The sequence below is a fragment of the Artemia franciscana genome, chromosome 19 (assembly GCF_032884065.1).
Source record: "Artemia franciscana chromosome 19, ASM3288406v1, whole genome shotgun sequence".
Taxonomy (NCBI): Eukaryota; Metazoa; Arthropoda; class Branchiopoda; order Anostraca; family Artemiidae; genus Artemia; species Artemia franciscana.
Genome location: NC_088881.1, coordinates 6,572,832 through 6,597,704, shown reverse-complemented (window position 1 = coordinate 6,597,704; position 24,873 = coordinate 6,572,832). Strand labels below are relative to the sequence as shown.

Below are 24,873 nucleotides of genomic sequence, written 5' to 3'. Positions count from 1 at the left end.
TAAGAATTAACTTACGTAACAAACTTTAATAACCTTATATTTTTATTATGTATACGAGGGGGTTTGTACCCTCGTTAATACCTCGCTCTTTACACTAAATCGTAAGTTTTGTCCCAATTCTTTAGGAATGACCCCTGAATCAGAAAGGCCGTAGAATAAATAGTTGAAATTGCTAAAAATACCTTAGCATAAAGAGCAAGGTATTTATCTCCTCCTAAATACCTCGCTCTTTATGCTAAAGTATTTTTAGAACCCCTCATATGCGTAATAATCTCTCTTCGTTTTAAGTTTCAATGCTACTTCTTCCTTTCATTTGGAAAAAACGTTTTCATGTTTATTTTTCATTGTTTTCTTATAGTAATGCTAGAGAATCCTGCACCCTTTTCATTAAATTTTTCTTCCCCCATGACAGATTCCTCCAAGGAAAGATCCTCCAACATAACCCCCTCTCCTCAGCCCCACCCCCAAACAAAATAAAATCCCCCTGAAAACGTCTGTACACTTCCCAATAACCATTACTATATGTAAACACTGGTCAAAGTTTGTAACTTGCAGCCCCTACCCCAGGGATTGTGGGGGAGTAAGTCATCCCCAAAGACCTAGTTTTTATGGTTTTCGACTATGCTGAACAAAATGGCTATCTCAAAATTTTGATCCGTTGACTTGAAAGGAAAAAAAGGAAAAAAAGGTTTTTTTGGGAAAAAATGAGCGTGGGAGGGGGCCTAGATGACCTCCAATTTTTTTGTTCACTTAAAAAGGGCACTAGAACTTTTCATTTCCGTTAGAATGAGCCCTCTTGCGACATTCTAGGACCACTTGGTCGATACGATGACCCCTGGGGGAAAAAAAACAAACAAATAAACATGCACCCGTGATTTGTCTTCTGGCAAAAAATACAAAATTCCACATTTTTGTAGATAGGAGCTTGAAACTTCTACAGTAGGGTTCTCTGATACGCTGCATCTGATGGTGTCATTTTCGTTAAGATCCTACGACTTTTAGGGGGTGTTTCCCCCTATTTTCCTAAATAAGGCAAATTTTCTCAGGCTCGTAACTTTTGATGGGTAAGACTAAACTTGATGAAACTTATATATTTAAAATCAGCATTAAAATTCGATTCTTTTGATGTAGCTATTGATATCAAAATTCAATTTTTTAGAGTTTTGGTTACTTTTGAGCCGGGTCGCTCCTTACTACAGTTCGTTACCACGAACTGTTTGATTACCACCTTGGTACCAAATCAGTAATGCAGGGGGATAAATTTGTCCTTGATGATATACCGTCTCAAGTACATAATCCCAATCAAATCTGAATGTGAGAAATTTTCTATTTCGGAATACAACCCTCTTTCAAATTTATCCGATCCTGAAGCTGGCTAAAGCGATTCTTTGTATACCTTGGGCAGCTTTCTGTTTTACTTTATTTTAGTATTAATTATGCTCATTATGGTCAGAGTTAATTGTGTTCATTTCACTGTTAATTATGCTTAGTTTTCTACGGGCAGCTTTCTATTTTAGTTTGTGCAGTTTTCTGTTTTGTTTCATTTCAGTGTTAATTGCACTTCACACATATGGTTTTTATTTTTGTCGGTAAAATATAACCCAATATCAAAGATAGTCGAGAAGGTTCGTTTCTGCTTCATATAGCTCCCCCCCTAAAAAAATGTTTTCCGTAAAACCATGTTTCCCCAGTCCTGTGGTGGCGCAGAGGGTTTGATCTCAGCTTGTAATACGGAAACAAGAGTTCAAACTCAGCAGTAGCAACACGCTGCACGGCTGACGCAAGGGAGTAACAAACTCCCTTTTCATACGATTCTCCATCCATTAATTTACCATAAAACAATTACAAAATTCTCATTCTAGCTACCCACGGCGGCAATGGGCTGCTACCATTCATTAGGCCTAAAACATATAACATTAAAATACAAATTTACAATACATATAGGCCTACATTCTTTTAGTATTTTCACTTTTCTGAAAATACTTTAAAACACTTTTCACTACATTTACATAAATAAAAGAAAAATTAAAAAACTTAACACCATTTTTTTTAATATTTCACATTTCAACAAATTGCAATCTCGCTGGGCCTTGCATTATTGGTTAGTTATAATAATCCTCAAAAAAAAAATCCCAAAAATCAAATATTTCACAACAAGGCGAATCGTCTCCCCCTCAAAATATAAATAAATCCACTAATTCAAATTAAATTTCAAACAATCATTAAGCAAATGAATTCAAATTTAAACTCTATAATCTAAAATTCATACAAAATCCTGTACTATTTCTACATTCCCTAAAAGCATACTCTAACTTAAACCCCATATAAAAATTCTAATCAAATATCGAACTCTAAATTCAAACATTTCATTAAAAGTTCGAAATATTGACTTAAATATTACATTCCTTCTATAAATATATATTCCTCCTTTTTTATATGTCAAAATTAAAAACTCTCTTTTCTACCCTTCTACCTAAATCTTTACCACAAAACTAAAAAATAAATAATCAAACAGTTCGTGGTAACGAACTGTAGTAAGGAGCGACCTGGCTCAATAGCAACCAAAACTCTAAAAAATCGGGTTTTGATATCAATAGCTACATCAAAAGAATCGCGTTTTAATGCTGATTTTAAATATATAAGTTTAATCAAGTTTAATCTTACAAATCAAAAGTTACGAGCCTGAGAAAATTTGCCTTATTTTAAAAAATAGGGGAAAAGAACCCCTAAAAGTCATAGAATCTTAACGAAAATCACACCATCAGATTCAGCGTAACAGAGAACCCTCTTGCAGAAGTTTCAAGCTCCTATTTACAAAAATATGGAATTTCGTATTTTTTGCCAGAAGACAAATCACGGGTGCGTGTTTATTTGTTTGTTTTTTGTTTTGTTTTTTTTTTCCCAGGGGTCATCGTATCGACCAAGTGGTCCTAGAATGTCACAAGAGGGCTCATTCTAACGGAAATGAAAAGTTTTAGTGCCCTTTTTAAGTGACCGAAAAAATTGGAGGGCACCTAGGCCCCCTCCAACGCTCATTTTTCTCCAAAGTCAACAGATCAAAATTTGAGATAGTCGTTTTGTTCCTCATAGTCAGAAACCATAATAACTATGTCTTTGGGAATGACTTACTCCCCCGCAGTCCCTGGGGGAGGGGCTGCAAGTTACAAACTTCGGCCCGTGTTTACATATAATAATGGTTATTGGGAAGTGTACAGCGTTTTCAGCGGATTTTTTTTTTGGTTTTGGGGGTAGGGTTGAGGGGAGGGAGCTATGTGGAAGGATCTTTCCTTGGAGAAATATGTCATGGGGGATCAGAAATTCAATGAAAAGGGCGCATGATTTTCTAAAATTACTAAAAAAAAAAATGAAAAAATAAACATGGTAAAGTTTTTTTCAATTGAAAGTAAGGAGTGGCATTGAAACTTAAAACGAACAGAGATTATTACGCATATGAGGGGTTCTAAAAATACTTTAGGATAAAGAGCGAGGTATTTAGGAGGAGATAAATACCTCGCTCTTTATGCTATAGTATTTTTAGTAATTTCAACTATTTATTCTACGGCCATTCGGATTCAGTGGTCATTCTTAAAGAATTGGGACAAAACTTAAGATTTAGTGTAAAGAGCAGGTATTAACGAGGGGACAAACCCCCTCATATACATAATAAAAATTTAAGAATATTACGCAAGCTAATTCTTAAGTTACGTAACCGAAAAAAACTAGGCTTTCCCCACCACTTATTTCTCAAAATCATCTGATCAAAACTAAGAGAAAGCCATTTAGGAAAAAAAGGAAGTAAGTGCAAGTTTCATTTTAATAAATTATGTGTGGAGAGCCAAAATCGAACATGCATTAATTCAAAAACGTTCAGAAACTACATAAAAAAAACTAGTTTTTTAACTGAAAGTAAGGAGAGACATTAAAACTTAAAACGAACAGAAATTACTCCGTATATGAAATGGGTTGTCCCCTCCGCAATCCCTCGCTCTTTACGCTAAAGTTTGACTCTTTGCCACAATTCTGCTTTTTAAAACAATTAAAAGCTTTAGCGTAATTAGCGAGGGATTGCGGAGGGGACAACCCGTTTCATATACGGAGTAATTTCTGTTCGTTTTAAGTTTTAATGTCGGTCCTTACTTTCAGTTAAAAAAGCTAGTTTTTTTTTATTTAATACAAATCTAAAGCCTTAATCCTTTAAACCCTATACTTTTTCTCAACTCTCCTTTTGTTTTGTTTTTCACGCAAGGAAAAGGGGGAAAAGGAAAAGGGGAAAGAGGAAAAGGGGCTTATTCCAAATAGCCCCTAATATGGAAGAAGAAGAAGTTGTTTGCATCCCCCTTTGCTGGAGGATAAGGCTAACTCCTTTTCGTTTTATTAGGCTTTTGAGATGTCTCGTAATGGTGTGAAAATATCATGTTTTATTAACTTCATTGTAAAATTTTGAGTTTTTTATTTTGTCAATGAAAATACCCAAAAAAACTGTCCCAAAACCTAGGTGGGCCAAAGAATATGTGGGATGCGCTTGACTGACGCCACTCGACTGAACATTCAATAGATGGAAATTAAAAACCGTGAAGTAAAAACCCCAAAACCAAAACCAAAAGTAGAAAGAAACCGCAGATATTTTGGCAAAGAAATTCATTGTGCGAAAAAGGCATAATTTTGCTCAATGTGCGAAAAAACACAAATAAAGGACCACTTATTTCGTAGAAAAACAGCGCCATTTGTTCTCCCAATGATGGCATAATCATCTAAAGCCATAATCTAATGACATCTAAGCCATTTTCTGCTCGTTATGTTTTGATTCGATCTTTAGTTTCCAGGAAAAAACTTTTATTTTTAATTTAACTGACACAAAAAATTTTAAAAAATTCTAAAAAAAGATCATAAGCTTATTGTTTATTTTCTTAAATAATAAAAACTCGCCATATTACTCCAAAACTATTTTGTCTCGTGTTCTTGACCCAAGATGTGTGCTTAAGGTCCAAGAAAATTCACCAAGTAAATTATCCGAAAAATATTACAAGTACAAAATATTACCAAAAAAGTAAGATTTTTTGTCGCAATAATCTCTAGGTTTTTTTTTCAAGGTATTCAAATCCTTTTCTGCTTGCTGATGACTTAGCGAAAATTGATACGGAAAAATTATTAAAATATCAAAATTTCGAAACCGTAGGTTTTATCAAAAGAAACATAATTGTAATCCTCCAATGCCTCCATTCGGTTAGGACATTTAGCGAATTATTACATGTTCATACGAATCTGTTAAAAATTCCGTGTGGTCAGAAAACTTCTTACCAAAAATTTCTGACAGTCGCCACTGTCTAGTTTCAGCAACTGCTTCGTAGTTAGTCGTATCGTAGCAACTATTCAACAAGCCTTTTGAGACAGGGAGATAAGTGTTGTTTCCAAATTCATCTGAATAATTACTAAGCCAAATGCGACATAGAAACACGATCAAGGTCAATGGCATTGAGGTGCGTTATCCATAATACCATGCAAGCATGTAAGGACGTTTTTTGGGAGGGGGTAAAATAAAATATCTATTTTATAATTTAAATAAGATAATAATTTGAATAAAAAATATCCAACAATTCGGTATAATTTAGGATTTCGTAAAGGGACAGGCCCCGAGGCACCTCCCCTTCTGAGTACAATCCTGTAACCATATATACGTAAGGTATTTATATATATATACTAGCTGTTGGGGTGGCGCTTCGCGCCACCCCAACACCTAGTTGGTGGGGGCGCTTCGCGCCCCCCCCAAGCCCCCCCGCGCGCGTAAGTCGTTACGCGCCATATTAGTTACGCGCCATTGTAGTTGTGTCCCTATGTCCCACCTGTGAATATAGATAGATATATATATATATATATATATATATATATATATATATATATATATATATATATATATATATATATATATATATATATATATATGTTTTTAACTACGTAAAACTTGCGAATATACTACATTCTTTGCTGTCCCATTGTCTGTGCATATAAATAGATTTTCAGGTTTACCGACTCTTGAACATGCAACATATAATGGTCCATGGGAAAACAATCCGTATTCAGATCTATACCTCATGATTCTAATGATTGCCCTTGAGCTTTGTTGATGGTGATTGCTAATCGACCATTCCCTGAGTCGCCATCGTCATTTATATATCCCCCTGTGCACCCCGGCGTCCCCTTTGTAGTTATGTCCCTGTGTCCCGGTCGTCATTTATATTCCCTGTGTCCCGGTCGTCATTTGTGTCCCGGTGTTCCAGTCTGTGATTTCTCTTTGAGTGTCCCGGGCGTCATTTATATTCCTTGTGTCCCGGTGTCCCGGTCGTCATTTATATCCCCCTGTGCACCCCGGCGTCCCCTTTGTAGTTATGTCCCTGTGTCCCGGTCGTCATTTATATTCCCTGTGTCCCGGTCGTCATTTGTATCCCGGTGTCCCGGTCTGTATATACATTCGTTTTTTAGTTTTGTTTTTCTCCTTTATTTTTTTCCTTTTTTCTTTTTTTTCTTTTTTAGTTTATTTAGATTTTTAGATTTTTTAGTTTTTTTATTAGTTTTTAGTTATTTTGTAGTTTTTACCATTTTTTTAGTTTTTTTAGTTTTTTTTTTTACTTATGTCCTGGTCGTCATTTATACTCCCTGTGTCCCGGTCGTCATTTGTGTCTCGGTGCTTTGTTGATTGCTAATTTATATTATATTTATATTTATATTTTTTATATTTATTAATATTTTTTTAGTTTTCTTTTTCTCTTATTTTTCAGTTTTTTCCTTTTTTTTAGTTTTTTCTTTTTTAGTTTTTAGTTTTTTTTTGTTTTTTACCTTTTTTTAGTTTTTTTAGTTTTTTAGCTTTTTTAGTTTTTTTATTAGTTTTTAGTTTTTTTTTTTAGTTTTTGCCTTTTTTTAGTTTTTTCAGTTTTTTTTAGTTTTTATATAAAAATAAGTTGTCTGTGGATCGTGGATCAGGTGACGTCACCTGAAAAAACTGGATCAGGTGACGTCAAAACTGAAAAAACTAAAAAAAGGCAAAAACTACAAAAAAAAACTAAAAACTAATAAAAAAAATAAAAAAGCTAAAAAACTAAAAAAAATAAAAAAAGGCAAAAACTACAAAAAAAACTAAAAACTAATAAAAAAGCTAAAAAACTAAAAAAACTAAAAAAAGGCAAAAACTACAAAAAAAAACTAAAAACTAATAAAAAAAATAAAAAAGCTATAAAACTAAAAAAACTAAAAAAACTAAAAAAAGGTAAAAAACTAAAAAAACTAACTACAAAAAAAACTAAAAACTAATAAAAAAAATAAAAAAGCTAAAAAACTAAAAAAACTAAAAAAAGGCAAAAACTACAAAAAAACTAAAAACTAATAAAAAAGCTAAAAACTAAAAAAACTAAAAAAAGGCAAAAACTACAAAAAAAACTAAAAACTAATAAAAAAAATAAAAAAGCTAAAAAACTAAAAAACTAAAAAAACTAAAAAAAGGTAAAAAACTAAAAAAACTAAAAAAAGGAAAAAACTGAAAAATAAGCTAAAATAAAGGTAAAAACCAATAAAAAACTAAAAAAAAAAACTGAAAAAACTAAAAAAAGGCAAAAACTACAAAAAAAACTAAAAACTAATAAAAAACAGTAAAAAAGCTAAAAAACTAAAAAAACTAAAAAAACTAAAAAAAAGGTAAAAAACTAAAAAAAATAAAAAATAAAAAAAAAATAAAAAAAAGGAAAAAACTGAAAAATAAGCTAAAATAAAGGTAAAAACCAATAAAAAACTAAAAAGAAAAAAAGGAAAAAACTAAAAAAAAATTTCATCTAAAAAACTAAAAAAAACTAAAAAAGGTAGAAACTAAAAGAACTAAAAAAGAAAAAAATAAATGACGACACTCAAAGAGAAAATGACCAGGACAAAAGGAATGTTCGATTAGCAATCAACAAAGCACCGGGACACAGGGAGTATAAATGACGACCAGGACATAAGTAAAAAAAAAAACTAACAAAACTAAAAAGAAGGTAAAAACTACAAAAAAACTAAAACGAAAAAAAAACTAAAAACTAATAAAAAAACTAAAAAATCTAAAAATCTAAATAAACTAAAAAAGAAAAAAAAAAGGAAAAAAATAAAGGAGAAAAACAAAACTAAAAAACGAATGTATATACAGACCGGGACACCGGGATACAAATGACGACCGGGACACAGGGAATATAAATGACGACCGGGACACAGGGACACAACTACAACGGGGACACCGGGGGAAACAGGGGGATATAAATGACGACCGGGACACCGAGACAGGGAATGGTCGATTAGCAATCACCATCAACAAAGCTCAAGGGCAATCATTAGAATCATGAGGTATAGATCTGAATACAGATTGTTTTCCCATGGACCATTATATTTTGCATGTTCAAGAGTCGGTAAACCTGACAATCTATTTGGATCAGGTGACGTCACCTGAAAAAACTGGATCAGGTGACGTCAAAACTGAAAAAACTAAAAAAAGGCAAAAACTACAAAAAAAACTAAAAACTAATAAAAAAAATAAAAAAGCTAAAAAACTAAAAAAACTAAAAAAAGGCAAAAACTACAAAAAAAACTAAAAACTAATAAAAAAGCTAAAAAACTAAAAACACTAAAAAAAGGCAAAAACTACAAAAAAAACTAAAAACTAATAAAAAAAATAAAAAAGGTAAAAAACTAAAAAAACTAACTACAAAAAAACTAAAAACTAATAAAAAAAATAATAAAGCTAAAAAACTAAAAAAACTAAAAAAAGGCAAAAACTATAAAAAAAACTAAAAACTAATAAAAAAGCTAAAAAACTAAAAAAACTAAAAAAAGGCAAAAACTACAAAAAAAACTAAAAACTAATAAAAAAAATAAAAAAGCTAAAAAACTAAAAAAACTAAAAAAAGGTAAAAAACTAAAAAAACTAAAAACTAAAAAAAACTAAAAAAAAGGAAAAAACTGAAAAATAAGCTAAAATAAAGGTAAAAACCAATAAAAAACTAAAAAAAAAACTGAAAAAACTAAAAAAAGGCAAAAACTACAAAAAAACTAAAAACTAATAAAAAAAGTAAAAAAGCTAAAAAACTAAAAAAACTAAAAAAACTAAAAAAAGGTAAAAAACTAAAAAAAAATAAAAAATAAAAAAAAAACTGAAAAATAAGCTAAAATAAAGGTAAAAACCAATAAAAAACTAAAAAGAAAAAAAGGAAAAAACTAAAAAAAATTTTCATCTAAAAAACTAAAAAAAACTAAAAAAGGTAAAAACTAAAAGAACTAAAAAAGAAAAAAATAAATGACGACACTCAAAGAGAAAGCGACCAGGACAAAAGGAATGTTCGATTAGCAATCAACAAAGCACCGGGACACAGGGAGTATAAATGACGACCAGGACATAAGTAAAAAAAAAAACTAACAAAACTAAAAAGAAGGTAAAAACTACAAAAAAACTAAAAAGAAAAAAAACCAAAAACTAATAAAAAAACTAAAAAATCGAAAAATCTAAATAAACTAAAAAAGAAAAAAAAAAGGAAAAAAATAAAGGAGAAAAACAAAACTAAAAAACGAATGTATATACAGACCGGGACACCGGGATACAAATGACGACCGGGACACAGGGAATATAAATGACGACCGGGACACAGGGACACAACTACAACGGGGACACCGGGGGAAACAGGGGGATATAAATGACGACCGGGACACCGGGGCAGGGAATGGTCGATTAGCAATCACCATCAACAAAGCTCAAGGGCAATCATTAGAATCATGAGGTATAGATCTGAATACAGATTGTTTTCCCATGGACCATTATATGTTGCATGTTCAAGAGTCGGTAAACCTGACAATCTATTTATATGCAAAGACAATGGGACAGCAAAGAATGTTGTATATTCGCAAGTTTTACGTAGTTAAAACCATATATATATATATATATATATATATATATATATATATATATATATATATATATATATATATATATATATATATATATATATATATATATATATATCTATCTATATTCACAGGTGGGACATAGGGACACAACTACAATGGCGCGTAACTATTATGGCGCGTAACGACTTACGCGCGCGGGGGGGCTTGGGGGGGGGGGCGCGAGGCGCCCCCACCAACTAGGTGTTGGGGTGGCGCGAAGCGCCATCCCAACAGCTAGTATATATATATAAAAGGATCCATATTATATTTTAGCCATGCATATACATAATTCATATATACGACATAACCAAATACAATAAAACTCTACCCGGATATTTCGAAATTCGGATCATTGAATTTATGGAACAGCGTTCTTTTTATATACCGTAACACAATTTATAATGTAAGGTAATGATTGAAAATGACCAAAATAAATTAGTAACAAAAATCAATATTATTAAACAAAAATAATGAAAAATATGGGGTTCAAATCGCGTGTTGACACGTCACAGCGAAGTTCAACAGCAATTGGTAATTAAACCACTACAACACAGTTTAGATACCAATACAGTTATGAAAATTTTTTTTTTTTAGGGGGGGGGGCACAGTGCGCGACAAGAGACAGAGGCTGAAGACAGGAAACTGGCAGTCTGAATCTAAAAGTCGGAGCAATTCACAGCTTAGATACCAATATCTTGGTATCTAAACAAAATTGCATTCTCACCTATGGTTTTGTAGTACGATCTACGCGTCGGAGCGCGGGCTTCGAGGAGGCGCCAAGTTCAGAGCTCTATACCAAAAGCTTCTCATGGGCAAGACAAGAGTTTTCATACTGTATTGGTAACTAAGATTCTAAGCTGTGCACTAAAGAAACAAAATTTATAAAGGTAGATCGAAGCTGCAGCGGGTCGTGGGCGGGTATTACTAGTTTGGACAAGTCCATGTATGCGTAGATTTAACCTAAAATTTAAAAAAAACAAGTTTTTTAAATAAAAGTAAGGAGCAGCATTAAAACTTAAAACGAACATAATTTACTCCGTATATGAAAGGGGCTATCCTCTTCAACGCCCCGCTCTTTACGCTAAAGTTTGACTCTTTCTCTTAACTCTACTTTTTAAAACAGTAAAAACGGTATGGTGTATACAACCTCTGATCACTCTCAATCTTAAAAAAGCACTAGAACTTCTGATTAGCAATCTAAGGTGCCCCTCCAAAGGTTATACGATCACCCTTTCTACGTATACAATCTATGCCCACAAGACATAGCTTATAACACATACCCCGAGGGCTTTGGGGAGATTGTCATTCTCAAAAACATAATTTCCAGACCTTTCAATTACGTTGAACAAAATGGCTATTTCAAAAGTTTTATTGGATGTGTTTGAGGAAATGGTGGGCGTGAGAGGGAGGTTAGTTGCCCTCCAATTACTTTCGACTATTAAAAATGCCCTGTCTCATTCAATTTCCAATCGAATGAGCTGTTTTCGAAGTTTCTTTAACAAAAAAAGGTCATGTCATAATTTCTATCAGATACATTTCGGAAAATACGAGGTTTGGAGGGGGATCCATCCTCTGATCCCTTAGAACCTTGAAAAATGGCACTAGAGCGTCTGATTACCAATCAAATAAGCCCCCTCCAAAAATTTACGCGATCACCCTACCCCAGGACATAAATTACAACCCTTGCCCCGAGGGCTCTGGGGGGGAGAGGGGAGTTCATCCTTAAAGAGATAATTTCCGGATCTTTAAAGTACGTTGAACAAAATGGGTATCTCAAAATTCTGATTGGATGTGTTTGAGGAAATGGTGGGCGTGACAGGGGGTTAGTTGCCCTCAAGCCACTTTCGACTATAAAAAGAGCACTAGCCCTTTATATTTCCAGTCGAATTACCTATTTTCGAAGTTTCTACGCCAACAAACAGCCATCTCACAATTTCGAAGCTTCTACGCCAACAAATTTTGAAGTTTCTACGACAACAAACAGCCATCTCACAATTTCAACGAAGTTTCTCGAAGTTCTATTTTCGAAGTTTCTACGCCAACAAACAGCCATCTCACAATTTCAATCAAATGCATTTAGGGAAAATATGAGGTGTGAGGGGGGGGGTATCCACCCAATGATCAGTTTGAATCTTAAAAGAGGCACTAGAACACATATTTTCCGTTCAAATGATCCCATTCCAAAGTTTTTAAGATCACCCTTTCTATATACTCCTTATAAGCTCCAAGGGTGTAATTTACAATCCTTTTCCTGAGGGCTGTGGGGGATGGGGGAATTGGCTATCTCAAAATTTTGATTGAACATGTTTGGGGAAATGATGGGTGTGGGAGGGGGGTTAATTGCCCCTACGGCAACTAATGGTCATATCAAAATTTTTATCAGATGTATTTCGGGAAAATACGGAGTGTGCGTGAGGGGGAGGGTATCCAATCTTCGATCACTCCGAATCCCAAAAAGGGAATATAACTTCTGATCAAAAGTCTAAAGAGCCCCCTCCGAAGCTTATACGATTATCCTCTATATATAAACCTTAAATGCCCCAGGGCATAACTTACAGCCCATAGGCGGGGGGGGGGGGCATCCTTAAAGATACAATTTCCGGATCTTTCAACTACGTTTAACAAAATGGTTATTTCAGAGTTTTTATACGATGTATTTGGGGAAATGGTGAGCGTGGGAGGCAGGTTGGTTTTCCTCAATAACTTTTGACCATTAAAAAGAGCACTGGCTCTTTCAACTTCCAATCACATGAGCTGTTTTCAAAGTTTCGTTGACAGCAAATGGTCATCTCAAAATTTCTATCTGATGCATTTCGGAAAATACGAAGTGTGAGGGGGGTATCCACCCTCTGATCATTTTGGATCTTAAAAAGGGCACTAAAACTAATGATTGCCAATCCAATGAGCCCCCTCCAATGCTTATTTAATCCCCTATAAATATATACTTTATATGCCCCCAGGACATAACTAACAACCCTTGCTCTGAGGGCTCTGGGGGGATGGTGTAATTCTCAAAGATATAATTGCAGGACCTTTCAACAAAATGTCTACATAAAAATTTGGATTGGATGGGTTTGGAGAAATGGTGGGCGTGGAAGGGGGGTTAGTTGCCCTCCAATCACTTTCGACCATAAAAAGGACACTTGTCCTTTCAGTTTCCAATCGAATGAGCTCTTTCCGAAGTTTCTAAGAGAACAAATACCATCTCAAAATTTCCACCACATGCATTTCGGGAAAATATGAGGCGTAGGGGGGATACCCACCCTCCGATCACTCTGAATCTTAAAAGGGGGACTACAATTTTCGATTACCAATTCTATGATCCCCTCCGAAGTTTATACTGAAACTATGTTAACTTTTCCATAACGTATTATAAATAGAGCACAAGTCTACTTAGTATTGCCCATCTTGGACAGGATATTTTCTCCGTAAAATTGCATAGTATAATGTAGACCTTATCTATGCTAGTGTTAAAACTTTTCCATCCAATAGTTAAGGAAACACTAGCGTAAAAAATCAATTTGAAAAAACGTGTTTCACCTCTGCTGGCACGTTTCGGGCCGGTATCCACATCATCAGTCTCATTGGAAATTTTCTGTATACAATCCAAAGCACGTGTCAGAGCCACCGCTTGAAGAGCACGTGCTTCCTTTATTGAGCTTCGTGGATTCTGCGGCACGTTGTTAGGAGTGTCTTCGGCTTTTTCTAGAACTAAAAGGTTCATTAAATTCTATCCCGAAATAATTATGTGTACTGAATTCTTACCTACGCAGCGCTTAGAAGCTTTATTTCAATTAAATATTTAATAATTTAAGATTGGTAGCAGCATTACTGAGCATATACTACCTTATATCCAAACATACAATCCATATAATATTTAAGTCAAATACAATCAATAAAAGAAGGAAACTCAACAAATACAGAATACGACTGGGAACTTGTATGATAAACCCCCTACCAGTCGAGTTGTTCATTCATTGACGCATTGTAGAACTTTTTTTTTCGTTATCTTCTTTCAGCTTACCGTAAGACAAGACAAAGAGTAGTGAAAGAATAGATGGAAAGTATTTAAAATGGGTTATATATTTGCACATTAAGGGAAGGGGGTAGAATATTTGGACAGTATGAAGTTGGAAAACAATTCTTACTACTAAATATGCATAATAATTATGCCTAACATATAAGGCATGCAAACCCGCTGTACTTTGTTTAAAAATTTGTTTCTAAAGTTTTATATTTTTACGTTGCTTTGGTATATTTCATTAGAATTGAGCGCCAGAGAAATATATTAGAAGAATATTAGGTAGAGGGTATATCATACAAGTACCTATGACTCATTACATAACGTACCAAAATTTGACGATCTGGTACATTTTTTTTATGTTTCAACATGATGACAGCTGTAATCTTTCTGTCTATACTTATTTTGTTATCTGTCTATACTTATTTTGTTATCTGTCTATACTTATACTTATTATTATATATTTTGCTTACTTTTAATATGGTCATTTTTTGTCATCGTCTCAAGTGATATTGCGGGGTAAACGTACAATTCTGTATTACTTGATTTACCAAAAATATGACTAAACTGAAAAAATTAGTGATTAGAGAACGAAATTTAACCTCTAAAAAAATAATATATTTTGATATAAAAATAATATATATGCCAGCATACTAAGGGCACGGAGGAAGGGGAAAATTCATCATCAGATTTGGGACATGCAAAAGTGAATTTATAAGACTAGATTTATTAAAAAATATTGCCGTATTGCAATCAGAGTAGTGAACGAAATTTAATTCCTTAAAATGGATATATTTTGATATAAAAATAGTACATATGCCTTCATACTAAAGGGATGGGGAAGAGGAAATTAACCTTAGATTTGTGATTACATTAAATAAAAAAACAAGTTTTTTTAACTGAAAGTAAGGAGCGACATTAAAACTTAAAACGCGCAGAAATTACTTCGTATATGAAAGAGGCTGCTTCCTCATCAACGCCCCGCTCTTTACGCTAAAGTTTGACTCTTTCTCTCAATTCTTCTTTTTAAAACAGAACTGTTTGAAAATCAAATTTACAGAAGACTTGATTTACCAGAAATTACTGTCGTATTAAAACAAAACTAGTGACATTTAAGTTCTTAAAAGAGGATATATTTTGATATAATAAATAATACGTAGGTGCACACACAAGGAGGATTAAGCAGAGGAAAATACCCTCTCATATTTTTAGCATGGTAAATTGGATTTATAGAAAAATTTGTTTAGTAAATAAATATAAAAAAAAAAATAAAAATCTTGCCGCATTGAAATCAGACTAGTGAAAGAATGTAGTTCCTAAGAAAGGACATATTTTGGTATGAAAATCAAAATGAATGCCTACATACTTAGAGGATAAGGTAGGGGGAATTTACCCTAGGATTTATGACTTTCAAAATTGAATTTACAAGATCTGATTTAGCAACAAATATCACCGCAATGAAATGAGATTACTAACCGAAATTTAATTCCTAAAAAAGGTAGAATTCCAATATAAATATAATATGCACGAAGTATCCTATAGATTAGTTCCATGGCACCCATAGGCACTACTCTTTTTTTCTTCGCCGACAATCACGAAGAGGTTTAACAGCGATTCCCTCAGGGGTAAGACGCCAGTATTATTGATTTACAACAGATGCGTGGTTGCTATATAGCTAATTGTTTGCCTAAGCAAAGCCCTAGCAACCAATTCCAACGGGGCCCAACCAACCCATTCCAACAAGACCAAAGTAATCAGATCCAAAAGGGACCCTACCAATAAGCAGCTATTATTTATAATTGATCTACTGCACACAATGGTTGCTATGTAATATTTTAGGGGATATTATTGTTTGCTTATGCAAAGCCCTAGCAACCAGTTCCAGCCACAGTGTCTTAGCACCTACCAAGTGCAACCACCAGATGTTATTGATTTTTGGTCTGTTATATACACCTGGTCATACTACTGGTCATACGTCATACTATAGGAAGTGTTATTTCTTCGAGATTTTTTTCAAGACATTATCCCCTCAATGCCTTCTTCAAGACGCCGGGCCCTAACAGCCAATTCCAATGACGCCCTTGCAACCAGTTCCCATGAGGCCCTAGCAACCGGCGGGTGTTATTGATTGTTGCTCTATTATGTGCATGTTGTTACGTAAGAGTTAATTGCTTATTTATGCAATTTAAACACATGTATTACTACTTTTTCGTCAAGATTTCTTTTTTTTACAGATATTTTCCTCTAAGGGACGCTAAACAAGTTGGAAACCCCCAGATGCAATTGACAATGACATAATTTGCCTGTGTCAACGGCGATTATTCTGAGAGAGCTTACTCTTCTCCAGACACTCTCGAAGCATTCTCAAGACATTCTGGACATTCTCTTACACAAGATGTGTTATGATTCAAGAAACCTTTATAATCCGTCAACAAAGGGTTTTTCGTCCTCTATAGAAACTGAATGCAAGACCAGAGATTTCTCAATGAAGAAAATTGGAGGTAAATTGAGGGAAAATATGTGACATAATTCCATATTTTATTTACTTTTTTGTTGATAATATTTGCTGACGATTCCCTCTCTGTTGCATAAAATTATGTTAGCAGTAAGAATCTATTTGACGGGTATTATCACTTAATCTTAAAGTTTAAATCGTACCATATTTTTGCATACTTGTGGGTCCGTTGAGGGGGGATGGATTATTAGAGGTAAATTGAAGGGGACACAACACATGTGGCTTAATTCCACACTTTGTTCATTATATTTTTATTACTTTCTGGCAATTCCCTGCCTGTAACATCAAATCATTTGTGCAAACAAACGTATTTGACGGGTATTATCACTTAATCTTATAGTTGAAAAGATGAGGCATTTGTAACTTACGAACGGGTGATCAGATCTTAGTGAAATTTGATATTTATAAGGATCTTGTGCTTTAGAACTCTCATTTTAAATCTCGACCAGATCCGGCGACATTGGGGTGATTTGGAGGGGGGAACCAAAATTCTTGGAAAACTTGAAAATCGAGGTAGCTTACGAATGGGTGATCGGATCTTTTTGAAACTTAATACATAGAAGAATCTTATGTCTCAGATACTCAATTTTTCAATTCGAATCAGATCCGGGGACAGAGGGTTGGTAGGGGAACCAGAAATCTTGGAAAACGCTTAGAGTGGAGAGATCGAGATGAAACTTAATGGGAAGAATAAGCACAAGTTATAGATACGAAATTGACATAAATGGAACGGATCCGTTCTCTTTGGGGGAGCTGAGGGTTGTTAATTTGGAAAAATTAGAAAAATTGAGGTATTTTTAACTTAATAACGGGTGACCGATTCTTAATGAAATTTGATATTTAGAGGAAACTCTTGTCTCAGAGCTCTTATTTCAAATCCCGACCAGATCTTTTGAGATTGGGGAGAGTTAGATGGAGAAACAGAAAATCTTGGGATTGGGTCTCAAAAATATGAGCTCTTGGCTCTGGACTGTTCCGACCTCGCCACAAGTGCCATATGAGCTCTTAGCTCTTGTTTATATAGGGGTTTCGGTCAAGACGGTTCTAATAGTGTACTTCTTGTTTTGATCTGACTCTACTTTTAGGGGTTATGGGTTATTTGCATTTTTACTATGGGGCACAATCGTCTCTTACTAGGTTTCTATCTACCGCTGCAACCATGACTATATATCACCGATTGTTGGATATAGTAAAGAACGAGACGCAGTTGCAACTGACTGTAACCTGCCATTTTGACATCATTCATCATCGTAAATGAAAATTGCAGTTTATTTTCAAATTTTATTTTATCTTAAATATGGTAATTTTATTACTGTATTAATTTATTACATTTTGGTGATTAAAAAAGGCATTGGATGTAGTAATGTTCTTTAAAATGAGCGCTTATACAATTTGATTTCAAAATAATATTTTGTTAGCTTAGACAAATTTTGAACTTTAGTAAATTAGTTTAGACAAGAGCTAAGAGCTCATATGACACTTGTGACGAGGTCGAAAGAGCCAAGAGCCAATAGCTCATATGGTATGAGCTCTAGCAAAATTCTAAGAATCAATAGATTGATTTAAAAAGAAAATCAGAGGCTTAATGCCGGTCGGGATTTAAAATGAGAGTTCTGAGTCACGAAGTCCTTCTAAATATCAAAATTCATTAAGATCCGATCACCCACTCGTAAGTTAAAAATACTTCAATTTTTCTATTTTTTCCACTCCCTTCAGCCTCCCAGATGGTCGAATCGGGGAAAACGACTTTATCAAGTCAATTTGTGCAGCTCCCTGACACGCCCACCAATTTTCCTCGTCCTAGCACGTCCAGAAGCACCAAACTCGCAAAAGCACTGAGCCCCACCACCTATTTCCAACAAAGAGAGTGGAGAGATCGGGATGAAACTTGATGGGAAGAATTAGCACAAATTATAGATACGAGATTGACATAATTGGTACGTATCCGGTCTCTTTGAGGGAGCTGGGGGTTGTTAATTTGGCAAAAATCAGAAAAATTGAGGTATTTTTAACTTAAGAACCGGTGACCGGATCTTAGTGAAATTTGATATTTAGAAGGGATTCATGTCTCAGAGCTATTATTTCAAATCCCGGCCAGATCTTCGACATTGGGGGGAGTTGGAGGGAGGAACCGGAAATCTTGGAAAACGCTTATAAATGTCGTAAATACGTGATTGACGTAACCGGACTGGGTTCTAAAAGATTCCATTTTATAACTGACTGGTTTGAAATTTCGATCTCGATTAAAAAAGTAGTTTTTCAAGATGTTATACTTATCAACCCTTCATATTACAGGCCCTTTAGAGATGGAAATGAAATAAATAGTAAAAAAAAGAACAGCTTTTTGAACTCATATTTGTTTATACGGTACTTTATTTGATATAAAATGACCCTTTAGCTGCAGGAATCTGGCAAACAATGATCTGCGTACAATACCCCCCCCCCCTCGTTCTGTGAAGGTGAAAATTAATACTGGGGTACGGAAAACTTGGCTTTTGACGTTGGATTCGGACGGATTCGTCATGCTTGATTTGGTAGAAAATAACCACTTAAACCTAAAAACACATCGTAATAGAAAATCCGATTCTCCCTTGTTTTCCCCCTTCAAGTGGGGTGTCGGGAAGTTGTGCAAGGGGAATTTGAGGGGATTTTGTGATTAAGCTGATTTTTCTGGAAATTTTGGTGTAAAGAGGAAATTCTGTGGCAATTTCCCCGAGGTCAAGCCGTATTTTTCCTCCACTTTAATCATATATACAGAAATCCACATAAAAAAAACTACTATCTATACATAAAGACAAATCAGAAAACATTACAAAATAGTATACTAGGTATACTGAGACTTCAAGACTCAATGATAGCAAAAACAAAAGAATGGAAGAATAAGAATGGAAGATTAAAAATAAGTAAAAACAAAAGAAAGGAAGAAAGAACAAGAACTATGGCAGAATAAAAGAAGAAGAAAGGCCACGAACGAGGGAGTTACTAAAAAAACACAACAAGTGATAGAATAAGAGATAAGTCATACATACATCAGAATAACCCAAATCAAGAGCTTCCTCCTCCGGGTACGGCATCACATATAGTCACCTCATATACTCAAGTATGGTAGCAACAAGACAAATTTACATGCTCTACAGCGTCATAAGTAAAGCAAAAAGAAAAGTAAAAAAGTTAAAGTGAAAAGTAAAAAAGATACTCTTCCTTATTTTCGAGAAAAATAAAAAAAGAAAGACTGTAAAAGCAAAAAGATATTAAGGGCAAATGAAGCAAAAGAAAATTACCTTCAGACTGTAACGTCGCATCCGGTGAAGGTGATTTTGAATACTTAAACCTCCTTTTCTGTAACTCTTTTGAAGGTTTATTGTGGTGATAGTCTTCAGAGCCATTGTTTGTTCCCGCACTAGCACTGTCAGAACCTAAGCTCTTTGATTTACTGCTTACTGTGCCACTACCACTTCCACTGCAAGGAGAAATGGCAAAATTAGGATATTCTTCAAGAAGATGAATACAACAGGGATTTGCATACAAGGGAGGGGTCAGGACCCCAAAATCCTAAGTTTCTTCTAATTTCAGGACACTTTACTAAAATAACCGAAAAAAACTGTACGTTTTATTGTTGGAGCCCCCTCCCCCAAAGAAAACTGAGTACGTGCCTGGAAAGTCAAAAAATTGGACTTGGCAATAATTTTAATAGAAACATCATTACATCCAAAATGGCAAGAGGTGAAATACACAGACTCAAAATCATGAAGCCTGGTTTTGAATTTGAGTAGCAGAAACAATTTGTCTAAAAAAAAAACAGAGAAGGGGGTAAGCTGTCAAGAATCTTGAAAACTATATAGCGTGTTTCAGTATGTCAAGATTGCTTTTCTTCGGCGTTATTGAGATGAACGACCTCAACAATTGGGAGAACTGTAAGCAATAACAGAAGGCACTCTGGATATCTCTATCCAGAAGGACTCTCGATACAGCAGGATGAGCAGACAGGACAACTTCCACCCAATAGCCTCACAAGGAGCAGGACAAGCATGGACATGGCGTCATAAAACTATATAGCGTGTTTCAGTATGTCAGGATTGCTTTTCTTCGGCCTTATTAAGATGAACGACCTCAACAATTGGGAGAACTGTAAGCAATAACAGAAGGCACTCTGAATGTCTCTATCCAGAAGGACTCTCGATACAGCAGGATGAGCAGACAGGACAACTTCCACCCAATAGCCTCACAAGGAGCAGGACAAGCATGGACATGGCGTCATTATATTTTCATTACTTTTTACCCAAAAGTTTTAGTCTTTCAGAATGTTAGAGAATTTAGCCCTTTATTTTATTAGACTTCCTCTTGCGAGGGGGTAAACACCCTGTCTGACGATGCGCCCATTCCTTCTGGGCGCTCACGCACACTAAGGCTCTCATGAATTAGGCAAACCCGTACGAACAGACAACATAAATTTTAATGTGACATTACAGATTTTTACCAGTGAAGGTGATAAACTGCAAAAAATTTGCTTTCCGATTTATCACACTTTTCACTAGACTTTTTTCTTAGATCTTCGGTACTCCTTAGGAGGGGTTATCATCAAACCTCCTTTGTGTATTTATGGGTGGACCAGATATTCAGCTTTTTTATAGAAGCACAATTACTAGTTAAGTTTAGTTTGTATATAGGTTTCTTATACATATTTAAAAAGGAGGTAAAACGTATTTTCATATAAAAAAAAATTTATATCTCCCTAAATTCTAGAATTAGATGAGTCCCTTTCCTCCTTCAGTCCTGACATTAGAAAATATCACCATACACAAAAACAATGCTCCTATGACTATTAATCCTCTAGTACAGTGTTCCCAACCTATTTCGGGCCATGGCCCATCAAAACATTTCTAAAATCCTGACCCCACCTCCCCGAGGTATTTAAATTTTTTTTATTCAAAATTTTACTTGTATTCACCTGAGGGAAGTTTAAAACCCTCATGCAACTGAATCCTCATACAACTCAACCTCCATACGACTGAATCCCCGTTTAACTGAACCGTCTTCAAGTTCTACCAACCAATTTCAAGTTTCACTGAACCTTCTTACAACTGAACACTCATGCAACCCGACTCCCGTCAAATTGAGCTCTCTTGCAACTGAACCACGTAAAACTTATCCCTCGTGCAACTCAGACCTCATTCAATTCAACCTCCCTGTAATCCGATCCTTGTGCATCTCAAAACCCATTCCACTTCTTTCAGTCCAGTTCAACCCTCATTCTACTCAACCCCGGTTTCACTCAAAACTGTCAGACTCAAACCCCATTCGAATCTTCCTCATTCAGCGCAAAACCTCCTCGAACCAATAATAAAACCGCAAAATGTAATTGTGACAAAAGCTGACTCGACTGAAATGGCCTTTATTTGTTGGTCAATTCTTTTGTGTCTTTTCTTCTGTATCACTTCGACTAATATTCCCAGAAGCTAAAGCTCAGAATTTATAATAGCAATGTCCTCTCCGTCCTTACAAATGGCTGTGAAACTTGGAGCATCACTGCGCAACTAGAAAAACGACTGCGGGCATTCGATAATAACTACCTAAGATCTATTTTGAATATACATTGGGCGGAGAGAATAAGAAATGATGAGATTTATAGCATGACAAATCATAACCCCATCCTTGATGTCATTAGAAAGCGACGATGGATGTATCGGGGGCACATGGTGCGAATGGGTGAAGGAAGGCTGCCACATGGCATATGGTGTTGGACACCCCCTGGCCTCAGCAAGTCAGAGAGACCCATAATGACCATTGGCAGGATTAGGATTAGAGAAGGAGGCGAAGTTGGCGGGGTCTTCGATGGAAGAGCTTTGATTGATGGCTTAGGACAGGTCGTCGTGGTGAACCACTGTTTCTGCCTTATGCGCCTTCAGGCGTGGGAGGACCTAAGTAAGTAAGTAAGTAACTTTGACAAAGAATCATCCCTCCCTCCATCTAAAAAAAATACAATTTACCCTTCTGTCCTGTATATTTGAAAATTAGCAGAGCTTTTCATAAGCAGGGCCCCGAACACACTTGAAGGTCATGGCTGCAACAATAGGTATCATAGTGGCCAAAATCTTAAAGTTGCATTAAAAAAAATTGTTATTAAAACTTTCCCTTAATGCTGATTCAGCAACGATAACTATTATTTAAATTAACATAATATATTACAAGTAATTATTTCGAAAAAAAGACAAATGTTTTCCTATTTCGGCAATTGAGATAAACAAGCACTTGAACAAGGTCTTGACCTTACTCATCTATTCAAATACCTATGATAAAACAGTATAACCAATCAATTAACCAAGTAATCATGTCCAAAATCGAGCCAAGTTGTCATTAATAAATGTCGTTGTAATACTACAAGCAAAACCACTTTAAATCTAAAAGAATATTCCCAGATGATCATCTCACATTAGGACTCCTAAGAGGAATACCAACTTACAAATATGAGTTTCGGCGCATTAAATTTACACTAGCAAGTAAGCACACCTGCCATAAGAACTTATGGCATCCCCTTGTGTAGTGTCACCTGAGAAATATATACAAACATATAAAAAACGAAAGTATATGTATACTCATCAATTTTGAGCATACCTTCCTTTTTTCCTTCCAATTTTGAGCATACCAAAGAGTAATTCGAAATAATGAAGGTTTTTCGTGCAAAACCTTCCAAGAAATTATTTCACACTACCCACCATTAATAAAATACCGGCTTGAGTTGAAACTTACCCTAATTTATTCAAATACGGAAAGAAATATCATTCAATATTTCTTGATTACTTTTATTATATTTATTCAAAAGTTCATTATACTGATTTTTTTTTAATTGCTAAGTGTGTTTATTGACGGAAAAACCTCTTACAATTAATTTATGGATGAGTATTTTACTTCTATTTTTAAAATCAATGTAAATACTGAAAATATTGCATATCTAGATAGTTGTGTATAAAAGGCTGAATATGTAATATTTGTATGTATATTGTTTTCAAGGAATGGGAAATTAACTACTTCAAAATTAAAATCATAGGTTTTATCATATATTTTAAAAACTTATTTATTAATATGTAAAACACTAATATCTAAATCTAAAACGTGGCCATGATTACCTTTCCCATGGCTAGGTTCCCGAATCAACTCTGGTGGGTAAATATTATTCAAAATTTCAATAAACTCTGCACTTAGAACTCCAATATGGATTAAAATTAGAACTTTTTTAATTCCCGAGCAATAAGCCTACAATTTTTTCTAATTTCTCCCAAAATAGACGATAGGTCAGTTGCCGCAACTCTGGTCGGGCACTTGGCTACACCAGCAATAAAGCGGGGTTTAGAGGGATTCTTTTGAAAGTTTGCCGTCTAACATAAGAAAGTTAAATTTTTATCATTAATTGAGAAGTAAATCTTTTATTTTTTTCATTAAACTATTATTCTCTTCTTGAACCCTTTTATATGTATTCGTTGTATCTTGCTGCTCTGACAAAACATCACAATAGACTCTCTGACAATTTTTTTTGCAAAATCGTTATTAAATTATATATTGTTAAATCGTTATAAAATGAGCTTTAAATTTATTTCAAGTTTACCCCTAAAATAAAAGACAGGTCAGTTGCCGTAATTATTGTTGGTTATCTGGCTGCCTCAGCAATAAACGGCGGTTTTGGGGGATTTTTATGAAATTTTGTCATGCAATTTCAGAAAGGGAAATTTTTATCATTATTATTAATTTTAATATTAAATATTTTTAAAAGTACATCTTCCATACCTTCAATTCAAGTATTATTCTCTGAATGAATCTTTTCATATGTATCCGTAGTAAGTAAATCCTTTGATAAAATATCACTATAGTCTCCGAAAAATTATGGCAAAATTATTATAGCTTTATCAACTGGTACAATTACAAATTCATCCTGTATATTAGCAATTGCTCGTTTTAAGTTAGCGTTACAAGAAATTGAATCTTTATTAAGATTATTTGCATTAGTATATATCTTATTCTCGGCTGTAGTTTTAATCAAATCTCTTTAATTCTGAACACTTTCTTTATTAATCTTCTCTCTTTTGCACCGATTACCAATAAACAAATCTATATTATTATTTAACCCACTAAGAATCTTTGAAGGCTTTAGATGAAAGGAAAAACGGAATTGAGATGAAAGGAGAAATGGAATTGAAAAATTGGGATGAAATACATTTTCATTGTAGTCTAAAGAACAAAGCTGCTTTGCTATTCCTAAATCACCTGTTATAACACGTTCCTAAGTAGGATTTACAAATGATAAAAATTTCTCGCAATTACAAATAGGTTTCCAATTACTATGCTTGTCAAATTTCTCATCAAATTATAATTAAAAATCTTTTGCCCTATCTTTTCG

The 24,873-nt window shown here is 34.4% G+C and overlaps 1 protein-coding gene across 5 annotated transcripts in view; it reads right to left on the bottom strand.

The window, feature by feature from the left end:
- LOC136039222 (period circadian protein-like) overlaps positions 1–24,873 on the bottom strand; it is a 569,811-nt gene that overhangs the window by 100,335 nt on the left and 444,603 nt on the right. For all 5 annotated transcript variants that reach the window (XM_065722755.1, XM_065722758.1, XM_065722757.1 and 2 more), the window contains 2 exons: positions 19,766–19,944; positions 13,489–13,659 (listed from right to left, as the gene is read on the bottom strand). In XM_065722755.1, the coding sequence (XP_065578827.1) occupies positions 13,489–13,659; positions 19,766–19,944 (350 nt within the window). The remainder of the gene's footprint in view (positions 1–13,488; positions 13,660–19,765; positions 19,945–24,873) is intronic.